The 23,225-nt window shown below is 46.4% G+C and overlaps 1 protein-coding gene across 1 annotated transcript in view; it reads right to left on the bottom strand.

Annotated features, from left to right (window-relative positions):
• Window positions 1-20,892, bottom strand: part of Fat4 (FAT atypical cadherin 4) — a 137,167-nt gene extending 116,275 nt beyond the window's left edge. Inside the window, exon 1 of the mRNA XM_036189284.1 lies at window positions 14,462-20,892. Within this exon, the coding sequence (XP_036045177.1) occupies window positions 14,462-19,636 (5,175 nt within the window). The 5' untranslated portion in view covers window positions 19,637-20,892. The remainder of the gene's footprint in view (window positions 1-14,461) is intronic.
• Window positions 20,893-23,225: the final 2,333 nt, after the last annotated feature.

The raw sequence follows: 23,225 nt of genomic DNA, 5'->3' as shown, positions 1-23,225 counted from the left end.
GGAAACACTTCTCAATGTGCAGTCTTTCAGGTTTTCTGACAACAGATTAGGGTCTTTACAATAGACTTCCTGTATGCTGCAGGTGTGGATTTGCAGGGCTGATTGATGCCACAGTACTTAACAGTATCCCAGGGAATGAACAATGGCGTGAGATTGAGGACCAGGAGGTCAAAGCAAGCTGTTCACAATGAAAATGAGAATAAGACTCTAATGCAACCCCTTTGCTTCTGAAGTCTCTGGCTATTGCTTACAGACAAGCAGACTCCAACCCAAAGCCAGGACTGGGAATGCAGCTAGTAGCCTCCTGTCTCTGTCTTCCATCTCACTACACAACTGGAAATGCTAAGTGGTTTCCACCCTCTGCTGAAACAACCCAAGGAAACTCCTTGACACTGGCTCTGTCTAAAGGCTGAGATGATGAAATCTGTTTCAGTTGACTCCCACGCCTGTGGTCATCTCGTATCTTAAAGCAGCAATATGGAACAAACTTCCAGAAGGAACCAACTGGTAAGTCACGGACTGCACAAAGGCATCCCTGCCCAGACACAAAAAGATATCAACACTTCCTTTCCTCATTACTCTGCATAGCCTCAGACAGTCTTAATTTCTCATCTAGATTTCCCAGGTCTGAAGTCAGCCATCTAATTCTTGGTCCTCAGCTTGAGGATATGAGAAAATAGCGGAAAGTATAAGGACTTAAACCCAATAGGGGGTCTCAGATGTTGACTGAGTGTCCTAAGGGAATATGAGGAAATAGGTCCGCCTCTTCGATCTGTTTGTTCCCTGGTCACTATGAGGGGAAGCGGCCCCATCTACCTTGTCTTTATTTCCTTATCACTATTAGGGAAAGTTGCCCCTTCATCCCTGTCTTTGTTCCCTGTTCACTACGAGGGGAAGTGGTCCCCTCTTCCTTCTATTCATTTCCTGGTTGCTCTGAGGTGAGCATTCCACTACACTCTGTGCTTCCTGCTGTCATGCCTACCATGCATACCCAAAAGCTACCAGCCAATAATCCATAGGCAGGCCTCTCTACAGCTACATGTTTGTGTCTTCACAATGTCTGAGGTCATTGCCACAAGCCTTTGTCTGTGTGATGGGCATGTGTCTCTGCAACATGACTGCATGATACAAATCCCATTTACAGTTAGGCTCCTTATCATCTCTGCTACCACTAATAGGTCTGTGTTCATTAACAGTTAGCCTACAGAAGGTGAATTTTCCTTCCCCACAACCACTACTAGAAAGCAAAATCCAACTCATTCATGTCTGAGCATTTGATTAGGAGACATGCTTAGTTATATTCATGGTAGAAATGGCCCCTTCAAAGTCAGCTTCACATCCAAATTTAATTTAGCTAACTATAAATGTGACCCAGAGAAAAGACACACTCTCTGTTCCCTAAACATGTCCTTCCTCTTCTCCCTTTGTTTTTCTTTGTTCACCACAGTCTCCCTTTGAAGCTCAGGCAAGCCTTGAGCTAGCCATCCTCCCTCATCATGTTGATTTATACTTATACTTCCCTTTACAACTAATTAATGCTTCATTGAATGTGATATATTCACATTCTCTGAAATTGAGCACTATTAACTCTTTCACAGAAATGTTGGTTGAACATATTTTCTGACTTAAAAATTGGGGAATCTTCACTCAACTACAAAGAAAATGGGTAGTTGGGTTTACAATATGGGCCAGCCTGAGTGCTGTCAATCATATTCCTTGAAGCTTCATCTTTTCGTCACATTGTCATGTGATGATTTAGGATGATGTATAATAATTAAGAGCAGAGGAGTGTGTTAGAAAGCAAAAGCTTTGGAAACAAATGAATCCAAGTCTATTCAAAACAATGTGCTCCCATGGTCATGGTTGCTCATAACGTCTGTGTGAAGTGGGGTATGTTAGTTCCTTTTCTATTGGTGTGATAAAACACCATAAACAGGGCTGGAGAGATGGCTCAGAGGTTAAGAGCACTGGCTGTTCTTCCAAAGGTCCTGAGTTCAATTCCCAGCAACCACATGGTGGCTCACAACCATCTGTAATGAGATCTGGTGCCCTCTTCTGGCCTGCAGGGATGCGTGCAGGCAGAACACTGTATACATAATAAATACATTTGAAAAGAAAAAAGAAAAAGAAAAAGAAAAAAAACACCATAAACAAAAGCAACATTGAAAGGGAAAGGCTTATTCGTCTTACACTTCCAGGTCCCAATCCATTATTGAGTGAAGAATACTGAGTGAGTCATAGCAGGAATCAAACATACACTATAGAGGAAAGGGACCTACTGCCTTGCTTGCTGGCTCATCCTCAGCTAGCTGACTTTCTTACATACTCCAAGACCTCCTGCCTAGGGATGGTGCCACCCACAGTGGGCTGGGCCCTCCCACATCAATCATCAACCAAGGCAGTGCCCTCCAGAAAGGCCTATAGGCCAACCTCATAAATTCTTTAGTAAAGGTTTCCTTTTCCCTGGTGACTCCAGGTTGTGTCAAGTTAGCCATAAAGATTGTGCAGGACAGTAGGTGTCCAGCCCTGCCTTCAGGGGCACTGCACATTTGACATTTTTATTTCTAGAGAAGTTGTTTTAACAACAAAATAAACAAATAAAAAAGAAGACCGTTGCTTCATTTCTTCCACTACAGCACCAAATATGAGCATGGGAGTGAGACAACTATAAACAGAATGGGCGCTTTCCACCATAATTCTTCATAGAAACAAAACTCAGAAATTGCAGTGTGCAGCCATCGGGCAAGGCTGTTCGAAGGTTACCATTAGGAAATATTCCCTATAAGTTATTAAATTAAAGCAGAGGTCCTTACAGCCAGTGCATGGCCTGCAGTTTCCTTTATGACATAGTCACTGAAAACTCAATGTCCCTTTCAGTATTTCACAGCAACCCCTAGATGGAATATAACTTAAAAGTGGCTTCAGCACCAAACAGGTATCCAAACAGACTATGAATTAAGAGTGCCCATCTGGATTTGCATTACAAATAATTCAAAACAGATTTTGTTAGTTACCTAAAGTAAATGTCTGCAAAAACAATATTTTAAAACCAGGATTCATTTCCCTCTCTTAGCTAAAATCCTTTCTGTTCGGAGCTTTCCCTTCCAGCTTGCTAGGCACTCGCTGTCATTTAAATTTTATTTTTTGTGCTAGATTTCAAGTGAAAATTACCATGGAGAAGCTCTGATGTGCATCCTTAATAATTCCCTTACATTTAAATGCTTGGTTTATTCCCATCCACACAGTGTCCTTAGATGTGTCTCCACCATCCCCGCGTGAACAGTAGCTATTTCCTTGACCAGTAGTTGTTTACATTTTTGTGAAATCATTGCCTTCTGGACCACACAAGGAGTAAATAGTTGAATGCAGGAGCCTCAACTGCGGGCTGAGCAACCTTCAAGCCCAGTCTATACTGCTGTGTGGCACATTTTCCTCCCAAGCCTCACTGAAAGGCTACATTATCTTCTTCCCTTTATCAGACAAAGACACAAGGCTCAAAGAGGCTGGGCATTGGCCTGAAGTTCCAGCGGCAGGTAGGGCTTTGAACAAGCTACTCCCCTTTTCAAATATGATGACCAGGAAACTGGAGAAATGGCACAAAGGTTAAGAGCATTGATTGCTCACCTAGAAGTTCATGAGTTCAAATCCCAGCAACCATATGGTGGCTCAGAACTATCTATAATGGGATCCAAAGCCCTCTTGGGGCACATAGATGTATGTAAAAACAGAGTACTTGTGTATATATAAAACACATAAAGAAATAAACCTCAAATTCTGTTGACTATAAAACTTCACCATGCAGTGTGCCTCTGTACCTAATAACAAAAACAATAAAGAGGCCTTCCCAAAATTGAAATGTATATCAAGTTCATTAATGGAGAATGGAAAGTTTGACTTTAGGAAATTCCAAACTTAAAAAGATAAAATTTAAATTGGTTCTTATTTTTCAAGTTATTTACACTTTGTTTCATGTTATATCAACCAATAGAATGTGTTTAGAGCACTTTTTAAAAATACTTTTCATTTGTGTGTGTGTGTGTGTGTGTGTGTGTGTGTGTGTGTGTGTGTGTATTTATGGGTGCCCATTCATATTTAAGAGGTATGGAGGTCAGAGGTCAATTTCAGCTCTGTTTCTCAGTTGATATCCACTTTGGGTTTTTGAGATAGACTTTCATATTTAGCTGGAGTTAGGAGGCTGGGAAGCCTGGCCAGTGACCCCCAGGGGTCTGCTTGGGGTGTCTCCTACAGACAATTCCTAAGATAGGAGGATGAAAAGCCCTAAGAAGTAAGTGTGTAATGTGATGAAGTTAACACTAAGCAAGCGTGCCAAAGACCTGTCCCACACAATCACTCTTCCCCTGTGTTGCTACAGCTCACCCCCATCACCAACCCACAATCCAGCATTCACCAGCGTTCTTAAACAAAGAGGATTCATTTAGTGTATCTAATGTGTATCTTGGATGCTCAGTAGCAGATATTCTTCATGGGTATAAAGGCATTGATGGACTCCCACAGATACACAGAGCAGAGGACACAGGATCTCTAGGGCAGCAGCTGTCTGCACTTACGAACAGAGCAAAGGACACAGGGATGGCCACCTCTACTGCATCAGCCGTCTGCACTTACAAACAGAGCAGAGGACACAGGATCTCTATGGCAGCAGCAGTCTGTGCATATGAACAGAGCAGAGGACACAGGGATGGCCACCTCTACTGCATCAGCCATCTACGCTGGCTTGACCCAAGTTCTTGGAAAGCCAGATTGACCCTCCTGTCCAAAGCTATCTTAGCCCACAAAGAAAAACTCCTCTCCCATATCCTTCATTTCTCAATAAGTCAGAGGTCAAGTGGTACTCTCAGCTTGCCAGGCCCTGGGCTCAAGACACTAAAGATTCATTACTTACTTCCAACTGATTACGACCTCAATGGAAAGATAATTTCTCTCTTACATTATGCAGAGTAATAAAACAGTAAGCTGACTTTGCAACACAGGCAGCCCTGGCCCACATAGACACAAACATGAGCGGCCATTTTAATGGTTTTAGTGGGTGATTGAATACACTATCTTAAAAAATATACAATGACTCAACTTTCTGTAGCAATAGCAGGACTCTGAGTGGCTCCTACTGAGAAAAAAAAAATCACTCTAACAGAGAAACAGAAGCAGTTCAGTAACATTTAGTAGCAATTATGGTTCAAAGCGCCATTATTACACAGCTTGACATAATCACACTTAAAACTATCATTAAGGCAACAGATAAAGTACGGACCACATTTTATATACTACCTCTAGTAAAAATGTCACAAATCTGAAAATTGCTATAAATTGGAAATAATCAGGACAATATTTAATATACTTTTAAATTTAAAAACATACAGCTTCTCCAGAACATGAAATGAAGTAAATTTCTGAGGATTTTCTGGAAAATTCAGAGGTGTTATCATGTACAAAGAGGGTTACATCCATTTTTTCAAGTGTAAATGATGTCTTGGGGGCAGCAATCTGGTTGGAACCGTGACAGTTTCGTGGAGTGGGAGGAGGGGATGAGAAGTATTGTCTGTGAGCCGAATTTTCACAGCCAAACTTCCAGCTTCAAATTCATCTTGGTGTTCATTTCAGAAGTCTTTGTGGGGCTCATAGGCCTGCAGGAGTCTCAGGCTGAAGCTCAGAGTCATCCCTGAGTGGAGGCTGGGAAGTGAGAATTTCCACTCTGTGACATCTCTGCCACTGACATCTGGCATGTGAGCAGACTGCCAATCACTGCCCATCTTGATATCATTTCCAACTGAGGCTGCAAAGTCCTTATAGCACTCAAAGCCTGGACCTCGCTCCCGTCCTCAGCCCCTTTCTCTATCCTGTCACTGCCTCGGTAGGTCAGACGTTCTCCAGGGGATGAGTGGATGTAACAGTCATTATGAGTCACATGTAGTCTTTGAAACTGTGTCACATCTCTAAAGCAGCATCCTCTCTTCAGTGGTTCTGTTAACTTACAGCTGTAGCGGTTTCTATTTCTTAATGACTGGAGACAATCTAGGCCACAAATGACTAGAGACAATATCAAGTATTTTAACCACTGCCTAATGCTTTACAAAAAAAGAAGAGGTCCCCTGTAGGTTAAGCTACAGTTTTCCTGAAACGCCCCTTAGTCAGGTTCCCTGTGACAGTCTGGAGAGCCCTGAAAAACACTGACAGGACCTTCTCCAGGTACAGAGAATTTCCCCAGGAGAGCGCCTGGGAATCTCCTCACATTCACAAACTGGCCGCCAGAATTTCACTTCTATAATTTACCATGTTCATGGTGTGGGAAGATAGAGAGAAGCTGGGGGAGTGGGGAAGGCTAGTCTAAGAAATAAAAGGGATAAAATAAAAAGTCACAGGTTTCAGTGACATGGACACTGAGTGAAGGAGGCATTAACAGACACGAATGACTAGGGCTATAGACTTTGAAGAGATTAAATACGACAAGCATCTGCAATGCCTATGTGATGAATAGAGTGGCCATCATGGCTGCCTAGGTGAGAACAATTTCATCAGAGCTTGTTCATTGTTCAGGTCTGGTAGGAATGACATTGGAGGTAGACAGAACACAGGTGGGCAGTATGGACAACTCATTCAAAGTGTGTTCTGAAAAGAACATTTAAGAAATGAGTCAGCAGACATTGAGACATCTCAGTGGGTAAAGGCCAAGACTAATGACCTGAATTCAAGGAGTGAGTGACACCTGAAAATTGCCCACTGATATATAGACATAGATACATATGGATGGACAGCGAAAGACAGAGAGACAGAAAGAGACAGAGAGACAGAGATACAGACACACACATGAGTAAATATAATCTAATAAAAATGTGTAAGGAGTCACAGGCCTGCAGAGGTGGCTTAGCTGTTACTTGCTACTCTCATGGAGAACCTTTGTTCAGTCCCCAGCTCCCACATGGAGGTTCACAATCACCCAGAACTCCTGTTCTAGGGGATCCTTTGCCCTCTCTGGCCTCCATTATGTACTACACTCACTTTTTTGCAAACACATATCTGCAGGCAAAATACTTACAGATATGAAACCAAAACAAGTAATTCCTTTTGAAAACTGAGTGTGTAAACCAGCCGGAAGCATGGAAGTCACTCCTGCTTGAGTTTAATAAGACCAAAGATGTCATGATGAACCTTAACAAGACTGTCAGATCCCTGCATCCCTGCCCCTGGAGCAGCACCGAGGTGCAACCCCTGTGATTTTTCTCCTTCAGCACTGTGGAAACCTTTAGAACAATGAAAATGCTTTACACAGTTAGAATCCTATATCTACAAAAGTGAGAAAGAATATTTCATTCTTAAAACAAGTGGCAGGGGTGAGAGCTGCTGGGAGCAAACTCCTATGCTGCAGTCATGCCAGCATGTCCCTAAGTGGCTCCTGACATCTCCTTAAACCAGAAACTTCTTTGATTTTCACTCACTGTGTTTCTTACATTTGTGAAGAAGACCTAGAGCCAGTTCTTGGCCATATGTAAATTATCTGCCAATCAGATCCCTGTGTATCAACATGACTTCATTGTGTAATCTGTCATGTGTGTGTGGGGTGGGGAGTCCACCCTTTGTACAATAGAAGCATATTGCTAATAGGTAATTACATATGTATTATCATTGTTATTACTGTAAGTATTTTTATTAGTGGGGGGGGTGAGCCACCATGTGTGTAGGAGTCAGAAGACAACCTTGGAGCTGGTTCTCTCTGCCTTCTGTGGGATCTAATTCAGGTCCCAGGGTAAGGAGCAAGGACTTTAACTATTGAGTCACCCTCTGTCTCATGTGTGTCTATCTTCTAATGGAGATTGATGTAATAATTAATTTTCCCTTGTCTTCGGTATCCCACTCTCCTTCTGTGGGATGCTATTATACAGACTTCTGAAAGTCTGGCATTAGGAAATACCATCATGGGTGGTGGTGGCACATGCCTTTAATCCCAGCACTCAGGAGGCAGAGGAAGGCAGATTTCAGTGAGTTCCAGGTCAACCTGATCTACAGACAGAGTTCCAGAATAGCAGAGCTACACAGAGAACCCTTGTCTTGAAACGACCCTCCAAATATGGAAATATCATATTCTATTTTATGGACACTGTAAGGAACATTCAAATCCACATTGGCCTCAGTCATTTGCCAGCTATTCCTGTCCTGAATGAGGATTCTACATCTGTCAGTCACTAAAACTCAGAAAAGCCAGACTGTTGCATCTCCCCCATTAATACATTGTCTAGCTGTCTTAGTTCTTAGGCAAGTCCATGCCCAGCAAATTCAGCCATATCATCTAACATTAACCAACTCTAATTCTAAATGCCTGGAATAAAATCAATTTTTAACTTACTGTCTAGCACCCAGCATCTCCATCTTTTCTGGGTAATCAGCATGGCTTTGTTGTGAAAATTAATAGATTGTCCAATTGCTAAAGCTCCTTCTAGTCTTAATTAAACACAGTCCAACCATGTACATAGGTGTTTATGTGGATATTTTCACCTGTGTGAGGTCAGAGGTCAACATCAGGTTCACACCAGTACTCACAGTAAACCTGAATGCTAGTTTCACTAAAAATTGAAAAATATTCTTTAGAATACAGTACAATTATCAATTGCAGTCTCGAATGTCTTATCAGTGTTCTGTGTTACACAGGATTACACATGCACAAAGAATCAGTGCTCTCCACTCAGCTGAGGACTGTCTGACTGTGCCATGAGCCTCAGAAGCCGCTGTCTGGGGCAGCCCATTTCACCATAAAGAGCCACTAAAGGAAGCTGCTCGCTTGTATAATGGATGAAGGGAGTCGGGCACTTCAGGCAAAATCACTGACGATGTTAGTGGTAAGATTTGAGCTAACAAGTAAAACTCTGAATTGTGAATAATTTTTAATCATCCCCGGGGAGGTGAGAGTCAATACATAAAGAGTTTTCTGAAAGCCAGATTCCATTTGTCACCATAAAAACAGATGCACATATCACTGGAAGAGGACAGCAAGTGCAGAGGCAAAGTCACAGGCTGCCAGTGGACTGACTTGCGGTAACAACTGTCCACAAGTATACACCATGGGGAAGGACGCGTCGTCACTGGATGGTGCTGGGGAAAGCCTGGTTCATATGCCGCGTGAATCACATGACACCATCATTCCTCATCAATGGACTGAGCACGAAAGGCCAGACCTCAAGGTGAACATTAGGACAAATCACTTCCCCGGGGAACTTCCTTCCAAACTAATGAATGTGCTTTTTTTTTAAGTTAAAAGCTCAAAAATACAGACAATGAAATAAAATAAAAAATAGGCAAATACCAATCAGACTAAGAAAGCTTCAGAATGACAGAAACAACTAACACAGTGAGAGAAAGATCTATCGATTGAAAAACAGCCACACAGGATGGAGCTGACAGGGGTTAGTGATGAAAATATACAAGGAACTGAAACACATCAATAGTATCAAAACGAGCAACAGAGCTGAATCATAGGCAGAAGACCCAACAGGTCCAGAAGAAGATGCACAGATAGATGGCCGAGTCTGTAAAGAATGTTTAGCATCAAACAGCTCCAGGCAAACATGAGCCCGGGCTATGACACTCCACTCCAGTGACACTCCACTCCAATTAGAATGGCTGCCACCTAAAGACAAGGTTAGTGCTGCAGAAGCTGTAAGAGTTTACTCACATGACCATTGGTTGGTGGGTTAGACAGCTTCCCATGATTATAACGAAATCCCTTGATCAATTTATGAGGATAAAGGGTTGATTAAGGTTTACAGTTTTGGCGGCTGTAGTTTATGATCCTTGCCGTCCTTGATTTGGGCCAGTGGTGAGACAACAGATCGGGTTAGAAGTGCATGGTGGAGTGAACTGGCTAAACCATGAGCAAGAGAACAAAGAGGAAGAGGAAGGAATCATGGGCACCGGCCTCCTCTAAGGGCATCCTGAATACCCTAAATGCACCCCCCCTGCCCGGCCCGCAAAGCTGCAGCTCTCCAAGGTTCCGCCATACCTCAGTAGTGACAGCACAGGGACCAAACTAACAAAATCTGAGCTGTAGCGGTGGAATGCGAACTGGTGGCTTCATCATAAAAAATTCTCAGAAGTTATGTACAAATATTAAAAGAGAAGTGCCTGGGTTACAGAAACCTCTCACTGCATGTGTCCAGACAGAGGAAATGCAGACCTTGGAAAGACAATTCTCATCCATGTTGACTGAGCACTGTGTAGCAGCCAGGACACAAAGCACACCAACCTCTGCGAGCGTCAGGAGATAAGGGGGTAAGGTACACATGACACACGTACAGTGATACTACATGGTTGTCAGAACAGTGAGACCTGAAATCTGCAGTCCCTTGGATGAGCCTTGAGGGTGTGAGGCTGAGTGAATTCACCAAGCATGTGCTGATGCCACATGATCTATGTGCCTCACTCAGACCTGACAGTTGATGGCGGAAAGACGAGAATACAGTGGGATTTACGGAGTCTGGTGTACTTGGAGGGGAGATAGTCAGATCTGGGTCACAACTACACCACTGCCATTAAGAGGAATGTATTTCAAGAAACTTAATACCCAGCAAGGCAACCACAACTGCTGATGATACAGTGTATTTGTGAAACATGTAAAGGCGGTGTGAGCTATGGACTCTCATAACAAAATAACTATGTTACATAATAAAGTGACAGAGTAGCAAGATTAGACTATATCATAATAAACATACACATGCACATACATGCATGCATACATATAAAGACATATACATACATGCACACACATGCATACATGCATACACACACACATACATACATACATACATACATACATACATATATCACACACAATCACACATATAAACATACCCACGCACATACACATACATGCACACACATAAACACACTCATACACATACAAACATATTCTTGAGAACCTTCATTTATCCATCATTTAAAACAAGCATAATTGAAATTTATGAAATAAACTACCCAAAAAAATCCTGTCTGAGAGAGTCTCCATCATTTATACCAGTATTTTCTGAATTACAAATAGCTGATAGATGCATCTTAATCAGGGAGAGGGAGAGGGACAGGCATGGCAGCAAGCCACAGGAGCAGCAAGCTGAGAGATCACATCTCTACTGCAAACAGGAAGTGGAGATGCAAACTAGAAGTGGCGACAAACTGCCTGAGCCTTCCCTGGTGACTCTTCTACCCAAGCTCCACCCCCTAAAATTTTCCAAAGTACGGGAGCCTGTGGGGGACATTTCTCATGCAAGTCACCACAACTAATAAAGAAAACTAGTTAAGGCTCATCCTTAACCAGGAGGTGCTTAGGAAGTATCAGAGGAGCATAAGGGGATCCATAGGCCAGTGGCCTGGGAAGCAGCAGATGTGGCCCTGGTCGGGTACAGTCCCCCTTCTGCTCACACGGTTCCCCCATGTCAGACCACCCTTTATTCCCTCTGTTCTTTCCAGTTTCTGACAATCTTCACTTCATTTGTAGAGCAGAGGTAATTACCGTTCTCTGCCCTTATTCAACTGATGGGTCATCAAATTTACCAGCACCCTCCCTTGCCACAGCTTTTCTTGGACTCACTCCTCAAAGTGGGAGCTGTGTTCTGATCTTGGTTCATCTACCATGTTACTCAGCATAACAAGTTTGCAGCACCTACTGCATGCTGGGTAATAAATGAGACTTTAAAATAAAAAGGACCAGTATAACAAAGTCCCTGGTCTTCATGAGGTCTAACTGAGGCCCTACACTGCAAGTTTGCAATAAAACAAATGTTAAATTTTAATTAAAATTCATTAATTAATTGACGTATTACAGAAGACAGCCTTTGGAGGCATTCCTGCCTTGTCAAGCTCTAGCTTTGACAGGCAGATTGAAAGAATGTGTCCTTTGGGCAAGTGTCCAGAGTGAGCAATATCAAAGGTACATCTCCCATGCCCATCCCAAAAGAATGCAGGCCAATCGTCCAACTCTCTCATAACATGGAATGCTTGACATTGTGACAATGGCCTGAGTCCCAAGCAAGCAGCCCAGACACCTATCAGGTCAGACAAATGCATGTTTTCAAATACATTCAAAAGTCTGACCCTAGAATGGAACAATGTACAAGTCATCTCTACCATCTATGCTTTATGTCTTCTCATTGCAGAATCACAGTAAACCAACTGAGCAAAATTAAAAAAAAAAAAAAAAAACTAGCTTACTTTACATAATGGAAAAACATAATCAGGAATAGCATGGAATTTTACCTTCAAACTACTGCTTTCAGTATTCTTTGGTCATAACAAATAAAATATTTTCTTTAAATTTCAGTGGCTGTAACTTGGGAACTCAAAGTTGGTTAACAATTTCTGCACTTTAGTATACAGAGGGTATCCTGATCCATAGGTGAGTGTGCTCTCTCACTCTCTCTGTCTCTGTCTCTCCATCTCTGTCTCTCTGTCTCTGTCTCTCTCTGTCTCTCTTTCTCTCTCTCTCTCTCTCTCTCTCTCTCTCTCTCTCTCTCTGTGTGTGTGTGTGTGTGTGTGTGTATACAAGAGAGAGAGAAACATGTACAGTCATACAGGTACACACACACACACACACACACACACACACACACAAGTCTTCAGATCGATTCTCCCTTGGTTTGTCAATACAGAGGAAACTGGAAGTCTGAAAGAATATGCTTCATACTAATATTAACTGAGGTTAGAGTAAAGACATAGTGGGCATATTGCTCCCATTCCTAACAAAAGTTATTTGTAATAATAATTATTTTTAGTCTTCATGCTATTTCAGAGACATCACTATCTGGCACGTTTATGGCAAGCCAATCTTCTGCTATTGAATGGAAAAATCACAGGCGTAAAGGATCTCATGAGCATTCCTTCCCATGCTCTGCACTCCTATAATAAAAGCAGTTGAGTGAAATAAACACCTAAGCAAGTCATTTGCTTAACAAATTCAGCCATTATCCAGAGAGACTTAATGGCCAGCCTTCAGTAAATATTTTGGTTTTCACACTAATCAAAGCTCAGAAATAACTACAGAGAAGAAAGTGAAAGATGGAAATTATCTCTAATCAAATAATGATTTAGGCATAAATAATGACCTGATCCAAGCCAAAGACTTCTGATGTTGAGATCTCTAAAGAAGTAAGTAGACATAAGGAGACAATTTAACTCTGAAGCCTCTCGGGCAAAGATGTGCAAGGAAAAATTGAAATCCATTTACAATGACATCACCACTGGGAATTCTAATTCTAACGAACGCTAATGCCCTCTGATTCCATCCGTAGGATGCAACAACTAGCAATCAGAAAAATAAATAATCACAGAGAATTTCAAAAGATAACACTAAAAACAAGCCCTCAAAATGAAAGCATCCTTGGTCTCCCCAAGGAGAAGCAAGCAAATAAACATAGCAGCCCCCATTTCACCACAGGGTTGTGTTTGGACCTCTGCCAGGCAACAGAAACCACACTTGATCTTTTGAGTTTTGGGCTGAGGGGCAGAAGCTAGGACATCTCTGAGGGGAGTGGGAAGCAGGAGGGAGTACTCAGAAAACATTGATCAAGCATTGTAGAAGATAGCAGAATCAGTTCTTGGCGATTTTCACACAGCCCAGGAAGGGAGGAGCCTAACCGAGAAGATGTCAATCAGGGATAGTAAGATGGGTGGAGGCAACAATCCATTCTGCACCTTCTGGGGGATGGGCGTGGGACTGATTTGTGCCCAGAGTAGCCTTTCCCACCTGGAGACAGGACAAGTGCCTGCATCAACTCATAACAGCACACTTTCATCCCAAGAGTCAGAGTGGAACTTCAGATCAAACTGTTCACAGCTACCTGAGTCAGTTAAGGAAGAAAGAGAAGCATTTGCTCTATGCCAGGAGGTAGTTTGTAAGCTCCTCCGGCAGAAGAAATCAGGAATCCCCACAAACTTGGCTCACCACATAGAGATTACTCACTGTCTATAAAGAATCTGCCAAGCCTGCTGAGGATGGGGAGGTCAATGCCGTCCTGATGTAAACTGCCACGCAGGCTCCAGCGCAACCCAGCTCAGAAATCTAACCCACTCAGAGATCTAGCAAAGCTCTTGGAGCAGGGATTTGGTAACTCTGAGGCTGCCCATCCCCCAGCTGATTTCCTTGCTGAGAGAGGTCTATGTTAGTACAGTGCTTCTGCTCACACAAATGGGCTTTAACTCCTGCAGATGGCAAATGCTTTGTCAGTGGCCTTACACTCATGGCTGTAATTAAGGAACATTGATTTTTTTTTAAGTTCATTATTTATTGTAACCTGGATTATAGCTGCATTTTTCTGAAACTGTCAGTATGTGACAATGTTTTCTAAGTTGTCCCTCTTTATTAACATAGCCATGAAAACACAGTTAAATCGTAGACAGTAATCACAATGACAAAGACATTTATAAAAAGCCCACCCAGAGCAGACAATAAAGGAATACAAGCTCTCACCTCTGCTCTCTGTGTCCTGGGAAAGGCAGATGACTTCTCTATGGCATAAACATCCACCAGGTAGAGACATGCTCCCTGCTCCCGGTCCAAAATGGCTGCAGTTTGAATGATGCCAGTCTGCCGTCCAATGGTAAAGAGACGTCCAACAGTCTTTTCTTCACAGTGAACGGAAACGATGTAATATTCCACTGGCGCTTCTGACCCCCTGGGGCTAGCTGCTTCTATGGATATGACATTGGTACCAATGGGCTCCCCTTCTTTCAAGATGGTTATGTATTTGTTCTGTGTGAAAACAGGCCCATCAAGGCCCTGGAGGATGACGGTCAATTCCGTGGTTGACCTCCTCCTCTCTGGGCCCAGGTCTGTGGCTGATACTATGAGGTTGTAGATGAGCCGTGAAGGCACTAATGCAGAAGCCACACGAAGGTCTCCACTGTAACGGTCCACAGTGAAGGTTTCTGTGTCTCCATTGACTATTTCATACTCCACCTCACCATTAGCACCTTCATCTGGGTCTGCAGCCATGATGGTAGTCAAGACAGAACCGATCATGGCTGAAGGATCTGCAGCCAGGGCGTTTTGTGATATAAACATTGGGACATTGTCATTGAGGTCTGTCACCAAAATGGTCACATTTTTCAAAGCATACCTCCTAGTTTCTATCGGCACAGCTTGGTCATTGGCTTTCACTGTTAACTCAAAGAGATTGGCAAATTCCCGGTCTATCTCAGCACTGGTGTAGATGGTTCCTTTGACTTCATCTATGCTGAAGTGGTTGCCTCGGGGCATCTGTTGGATGATGGCGTAAGACAGTTGCCCATTGATATCTGCATCTGGGTCATGCGCTGTCACAGAAATGACAGATGTACCAAGAGGGATGTTCTCCACTATAGACTTAAAAATGTCTCCCGGAGGAAAGCTTGGGGGGTTGTCATTGAAGTCCCTCACATGGATCACCACTGACATTGTGGATGACCGAGGAGGTCGCCCTTGGTCTTTTGCTGTGATGTTTAATTTATATAAAGATTGTGTCTCAAAGTCCAACTTCTTGGCAAGAAAAATACTCCCAGTGTTTGGACTAATACTGAAAGTCCCATGGTTGTTTGATCCTGTGATGGTATAGTGTAAGTCTGCATTGACACCTGAGTCAGAATCAGTGGCAGTAACAGAGGACACCAGTTCACCAATCCTCATGTTTTCCAAAACATCCACAAATAGTGTTGACTTCGGGAATGAGGGCGTGTTGTCATTTTCATCCAAAATGTCAATACTTAGAGTACAGGTTGAGTTGAGGGAGATGGCCCCTGAATCCACTGCCTGGATGAGGAGGGAATAGGCTGGGGTCGCCTCATAGTCTAACTTACCTATAAGTGTCACCTGACCAGAGAACTTGTCTATGGTGAACTGTCTTTCTTTGTTTCCTTTAAGGATAGAGTAGTGAATGAGGCCATTATTTCCTTCATCCACATCAGAGGCAGACACCCGTAAGACCTGGGTCAGATTGGTTGCTGTCTCTGACACTGTAGCTTGGTAAAAGTCTTTTAGAAACTTGGGGGCATTGTCATTGATGTCCTTCATGTAGACATGCACGGTGGCCTGGTCCTTGAGAGGCTGAGGGAGGCCCTGATCTGTGGCTATCACTGTGAAGCTGAAGACTGCTGTTCCCCGTCTCCTCATGAGCGACTCCCTGTCAAACTTGTGAGTGTTGGTGATTTCCCCAGTGACAGCATGCAACTCAAAATCAGGCAGGGACACCTCAAAAGCATACCTTACTTCCCCATTAGGCCCAAAGTCTTTGTCCACAGCACTGACTTTGCCTACGAACGACCCGGCTGTCTGCTCCTCTTCAAAGTAGAATGTGTAATTGGTACTATTAAACAAAGGCCTGTTGTCATTCACATCTTCTAAAATCACAGTGACATTCACAGTAGCACTTAGGGGCTCCACTGCCCGGTCAGAGGCAACAACCAATAACACATATCTCTCCTGAAGTTCACGGTCCAATTCACTTTTTATGTACAATTGGCCATCTGGGAATATGCCAAAGGCATCCCCAGTGTTCCCTTCTGTGATAGTGTATGCTATTTCCCCATTTGCCCCAGAATCTTTATCAGAAGCTTGTACTTTAAAGAATCGAGAATTCACAGGCTCCGACTCAGAAAGTGTGACCTCATAGGAAATCTGGTCAAATACTGGTGGGTTGTCATTTACATCATGGACATAAACTGTCAAAATGATGCTGGAGGAGAGCTGGGGGACACCCATATCAGAGGCCAAGATTTCTACCTGGTATGAGCCAGCGTGGACATCCAGGGGAGCCAGCAGACTGATGTTACCATTCTGCTCATTGATAGCAAACAGGTTCTTGGGGTTCTGCTTCAGGCTATAGAGTACCCTGCCATTGACACCCTCATCAGGGTCCACGGCTTTGGCCTGGAAGATGCTATGTCCTGCCTGCCAATTTTCCACTGCGTTTATGCTTTCTACTGCCTGGAGAAAGTGGGGAGCGTTATCATTCAAGTCTTTCACTGTGATGTTAACCATGGTGTCTCCTGTTACTGCTCCCCCACTGGCCACGACTCTCAGCTGATAAAAAGACTGCTCTTCCCTATCAATCACACTCGCTGTGGTCAGCTGCCCAGTGATAGGATTCATAGCAAACATACCTCTCTGGTCCCCAGTAGTGATGAGATAGCTAATGTTGGCATTGAGGTCCATGGTGGTGGCAGAAACACTGCCCACGTGGTACCCTAGGGCCACATTCTCAAAGACCACGAAGCTGTAAGCAGCCTGGCTGAACACAGGTGGGTTGTCTTGTGTATCTAACACCGTGACTGTTACTATGGCCTGATTAGGAGACTGTAAATTGCCCCCATCAGTGGCCACTATTTGCAGCTGGTAGGCTGTTTTCTCTTCTCTGTCTAGGGCCATTCTTGTAGAAATAACCCCACTCTTAGCATTAATCTGAAACCTTGACCTGTCCCCAGCTGATATACTGTACTGAACAGTTCCATTGGGACCCATGTCTGGGTCAGTAGCAGACACTGTGGTGACATAGCTACCTCCAGGTTCATTCTCCTGAATATGAGCAAAGTATTGGATTGGGTAGAACACAGGGCTGTTGTCATTGATATCCAGAAGACTGACATTTACCTGAGCTGTGGATGACTGGGGAGGGGAGCCCAAGTCTGTGGCTAGAACCAATAGACAGTAGAAGGCTTGTTCCTCTCTGTCTAGGGAGGAGATAGTACTCAACCTCCCAGATACAGGATCCAGGCGGAAGAGCCTTTGGTCACTCTCAGCCTCTTGCAGGGAGAAGCGCACTGTCCCGTTGTCACTCAGATCCCCATCAGTTGCCCCTAGAATCAACAGCTCAGTCCCAGCTGGAGCGTTCTCAACTACAGACACCTCATAGCCTTCAGGCTGGCTAAACACGGGCTTTTCATCATTGACATCCAAGACAGTTACCACAAGCTGGGCATAAGACACCTTGGGGTGGACCCCCTGGTCTCGGGCACTGATATTCAGTACAATCTGGGAGGCGAGTTCACGGTCAAGGCCCCCCGCAGCACTGGTGGTCACTAGACCACTGTGCTCACTAATGTGGAACCAGCCCAACCCATTTCCAGAGACAATGCTGTAGCGCAGGTTAGCATTGAGACCAGAGTCACCGTCGGTGGCGGACACCCCACTCACATAACTCCCCGGAGGCGCCTCCTCACTCAGGTTCACTCTGTACACTTGCTGCGCAAAGACTGGAGGGTGATCATTGATGTCATTGACAAAAATCACCAAGCTGGCCACCGAGGAGCGCGCCTGAACCTCGGCGGTAGGGGGCGCCCCGGAATTATCCGAGACGGAGACTGTGAGGTTGTAGGAAGGGATTCTCTCCCGGTCCAGGGCGCTGGCCACCTTGATGAGACTCAGGTTGGGCACTTTGCTCCTCTGTACCTCAAAGTGGCGTTGCTCATTGCCCCCGAGTATCTGCACTGAGATGTTTCCATTGGCTGCCGGGGAGTCCGCGTCGGTCACAGTGAGCAGAGCCACCACGGTACCCACCTGCGCGTTCTCATCCACCGAAGCGTAGCGCGAGGTGGCGGGGAAGTAGCGAAACTTCACTACAGGGTCGTTGTCATTGACATCCAGCAGCTGGATGATCGCTTCGGCGCGCCCGGTGAGAGAGGGCACGCCCCTGTCCGTGGCCTGCACTGTCAGCGAATACTGTCGCCGGGCCTCAAAGTCTAGCGGCTCTCGCACGGTGATGAGCCCCGTCTCCGGGTCCATCTGGAAGGGGGTTCCCTCGTCCTGCAGCCGGTAACGGATGTCCGCATTGGTGCCCTCGTCTGCGTCCGCCGCCGCCACCTGCAGGACACTCGAGCCCACAGCCGCGTCCTCAGGCACCCCCGCCTGGTAATGGGAACTGCCAAACACCGGGGGATTGTCGTTAATGTCCTGTACAGTCACATTGACCTGAAGGTAACCCCGCCGCTTTGGCTCACCCTTGTCCTCCACCTCCACCAGGAGCTGGTACTGAGGCGTGACCTCGCGGTCCAGCCCGCCCTTGGAGACCAGGTGCAGGAACGCTCCCTCGCCACTGGGGTTCAAGGTAATGTCCAGGCGAAAGCGACCCGCCTCGTTGCCGCGGACGATGCGGTAGGAGCGGTGGTCCACGCCGTTGGAGCCGATGTCAGAATCCGTGGCGGTGTCCAGAATGACCTGACGCCCGCTGCCACTGTCCTCCTTGAAGGTGACCACGATCGAGGGATCTGGGAAGACTGGGGCATTGTCGTTGAGGTCACGCACCAACACCCGCACCTCGGTAGGGTAGGTGGGCGCGCTGGAAAGGACCACCAGGTTGACCACGTCGCTGGGCAGGCTCTCGCGGTCGATGGTGGCTGTGGTATACAGCGCTCCGGTGCTGCTGTTAATAGCGAACAGGGCGTGGCTTTCGCTGAGCCGGTAGGTGAAGCCGGGACGCGTTGGGATGGTGCCCACCAGAGTCCCTGGGGGCTGCTCTTCCATCACCTGGAACACCTGACGCTGTTCGGCCGCTTGGACTCGGACCGGCCCCGGGAGCAGAGACAACAACCCCCAGACCCGCAGCAGCTGGCACAGGGATGGAGAGAGTAGCGGGAGCCGCCTACGGCCGGGAGCCGGGTCTGCGGCCAAGTTCATGGTCCTGGTTTCCAGGAACCGCGAAAGGAAAAGAAACAAGGTGAAGGAAACGGGATGGTCTGGAGGGCTTCTGAGTGGCGCCAGTAAAAAGCCAGTTTGACCGGAGATCTCTGCAGTTTAGAAGAGTGAGCGAGGGGCAGATGCCCAGGAGAAGGCTCCTGGTGGCCGGGGAGACGCGCAGCGCAGGGGAGGATGAGGCGACAAGCGGCGGGGCATCCCTGGGCTCTCCCGAGAAAGTTTCCAGGCCTCCAGACACTTGGATTGGAATCCCGAGTCTGAGCGTCCTGACCGCGGATAGGAGTTGCGAGAGGCGGCCTGGATTTCAGGGACCTGAGGAGTCACTACTCACTGCACGCACGTCTCTCCAAAAACTTTAGAACTTACCCGGAGCGTGACGCCGAACAGGACCGAGTCAAGGGCCTCAAAGCCCCTGCACCCGGGAGACAGAGCGGGGATCTCCGGAAGAACCCGAAACTGGAGGTGCAGACTCTTCTCGGATTTCGCTCCCGGGGAGCTGGGGAGGTCGTCTCTGGATTGGGCACCTTCGCGGAGGTTGCAGGGGCACCCCGTCTCCAACAGCGCTCAGCTCGGTCCCCTCGCGGGTAACCCGCGCTGCCTTTGCGCCAGCCGCTGTTCAGAGCCCGAGGTCCAGCTCAGGCTGCCGCAGGCGCTGCTCCGCATCCTTCACCTCCGCGCCGGCATCGATTGTACATCCGCGCGGGTTCCTCTTCCTTCTCCGCGTCGCCGGGGTCGGGCAGCAGCAGCAGCGGCAGCAGCAGCGCTGGTTCCCTGAGTCCCCTCCCCTCACCATGCCAGGGGCTCTTCCCCGGGCGTTAACGGGCACCAGCGCCCCCGGGAGCGTCTCGCCCTTGTCCTGGGATCTGTGCTTTTATTGTCCCGGGTCAGTTTCACTTTGTAATCCGCTAGGCTTTGTGTTTGGGGAGGGGTGGGTCCCTCCTTTGCGGTCCCCGCGGACGATGGGGACTCAGAGGTGCGGTGCAGCTGCACGGGGCGCCGGGTGGGCGCGCTCCTCCGCAGCCAGGGCTCAGAGGTGGCACCACGACGGATCTGGAGCCCAGCGAGTCCCCCGCTGCCTCTCCGGGTCCCTCGCACTCTCCCCGCCCCTTCCCCGCTGCGCGCACACACGCACTCACACACACGCGCGCACACACGGAGGGGGGAGGGCTGTCCGCGATCGCGAGCAGGACTGAGAAACTTTGCTCGGCCCTCGATGCTCCGGGACTCCAGTGGCCGCCACTCCCCTGTTCTGGTCCTGTCACCCGCGGGCCCTGCCCTGCTACAGCCCATTGGCCACAGCCCCGCCCGGCGTCCCCGCCGCCCTCGCCTCCTGCCGCCACTGGCTGGGGCGACGCTCGTCACCGCGGCCTCCGAGGCTGTGGGCGGGCGGTGGGCGAGCCCCACGGCAGAGGCGCAAAGAAGGGGCGACCACCCCCCAACTCCTTTCTATTTATTTATTTTCCCTTTTGGTCAAACCTTGGCCGGCGTCGGCGCAATCCCAGCAAGAGGCTGCCGCGGAATAGATGGGGGTGGGGTCACGTTTGGAAATAAATAAGTTTAGTGGCCGGAGCTGGGGGTGCCATTAGGCTGTTAGGCTGGTAATAACTCGGTGGAGGGGGTCGAGAGAAAAGAAAGAAAGGCTGGGGGCGAGGGTCTGTTAACGCGGGAGGAAGGATTAGGCAAAGCCTGTCTGGGAATGCGCGCCGCTGCTGAGCATTAACCATTTCATGCCCTAGCCAGGGGCAGTGCTAGAGCGAGCTTCTGCCCACCGGACCCCGCAGAATCCCAGCTCTTCCCCACTCGTGAACCTGGGCCCCAAGCTGCTGTCCCTCGAGACTAGGGGACATTGAGGTCTCCGTGCCTGCAGCCCTCCAACTTCTCAAAGGAAGAGAGGGGCACTCCGGTACCCGCAGCTTGGTTAGTCTCACAGCCGGAATCCGGTCCACAGATCAGTCCTGAGGCTTCAGCTCAAACAATGGCAGCTTCTGCGGGGACAGTTTCCTCTTACAAACCCAGTTTGGAATTTTGACCCCCGGTGGGCTCCCCCCGCCGACATTTTCTAGCCAAAGGAAATCTAATAACGTTTGGTTTGTGTTTTGGCCGGGGGCGGGGGTGGGGGAAGAGGGGGGACGGGAAGAGGGGGTAGGATAGCTGTAAGAAAATAGAAATAAATGAAATGAAGTTTAAATTTAATTTTTTTTTAAGTGTCACACATCACCAACTGCGCTCAGATGATTATTCCCCTGCCTCATCTTTTTTGTGTGGTGCGCGCGAGGTTTTAAAAGAAAAATAAAACGTGACTAGGAATCGGGTCAATAATTTTCCCCTTTAAGGAACCAACTTGCAAAATGTGAATTGAAGCCAAACAATGCAAATATAGGGCATATGTCATACAATTTTGCCACAGGAATCCCTCCAAACCTCAAACTTTCTGCGCCAGAAGATGGTTTACTCGCGGGCTAACACTGCCCCCTGCTGGTTACTGTCAGTCTTGCAGCTACAGTGGCTGGTTTCGTGCTTTAAATTAAATGCAGACTGGGAGGCTCTGGTTACAGAGCTAATTCCTCCTTCTTGCCAAGGGATGGGGGCAAAGAAAAGGATCCGCAAGGATCTCCTACTGTCTTTCCTTGTGTGAGGTCAGAAAACAATCAAAAGCGATAGAGAAGACTCCACACTCAAGTCTTGAATGCAAATCGCATGTAACCTAAACGGAGGAAGGATGGAGCCTTATTCTAAAACCATCGCGAATTCCTTTGTTTAGTTAGAACATTCGCTCCTGCCTCTTCCACACCTATAGTGTGATGGGTGTACTGGACGCATACCAGAGAGTTAGTTGTCTCTATTGCTGCATTTTTCAGACTACATAACTATTGAACGCCTATCATTAACCTGCCCCTCCCCCACAAAAACGCTTTTATTAAGCCCCGTCAAAATTATTTTTATCACTGCCAACTTCTTACCCCTTAATGCCATCATTTTGTTGTAATTCAGCCAAGAGATATTTGTAGATTAAAGTTGGATCTACAAGTTAATACGAGTCGCGGCTGTGAGTGCCAAGATTGTAGAAGACTTTCTTTTTGTTTGCTAATCCTGCGCGGTTCCATACTCGGACACACAAGAAAGGGAAGAAATCACTCGGATGTATTTAGGGGAGATTGTGGAGTTTTGCTGGTTTGCCTGGCGTCTGTTTGGAGAATATATGAGATGCCTTCACAGCTCAACAGGATGGGAATTAACATCTCTTGCTGGTGAATTTAATTTAGGAAAACAGGTAATTTAATTCATTCTGTGAAATGAACTGTTTAATCTGTGAAATAAGTGTATAGTCTTCATTTTACGAAATAAGGCAATACAAAAATGGGTCATATTCAGACCCAAAATATTTGTTTGGAAAATTCCGAGAGAACACTGCCACAAATTATTTAAGCAATGCTACGGTTAGTTAAACTAACTCTCCATAATGATATAATCTACTCATTTGTAGATAATTCTACACAAAACGACAATTGTGTATTTAAAAAGAAATACAGAGCATAAATGAAATGAAGCTTTTGTTACACTTTATTTTCAT

The sequence above is a fragment of the Onychomys torridus genome, chromosome 6 (assembly GCF_903995425.1).
Source record: "Onychomys torridus chromosome 6, mOncTor1.1, whole genome shotgun sequence".
Lineage (NCBI taxonomy): Eukaryota > Metazoa > Chordata > Mammalia > Rodentia > Cricetidae > Onychomys > Onychomys torridus.
The sequence above is the reverse complement of the archived record's forward strand: the minus strand, read 5'-3'. Positions and strand labels throughout refer to the sequence as shown.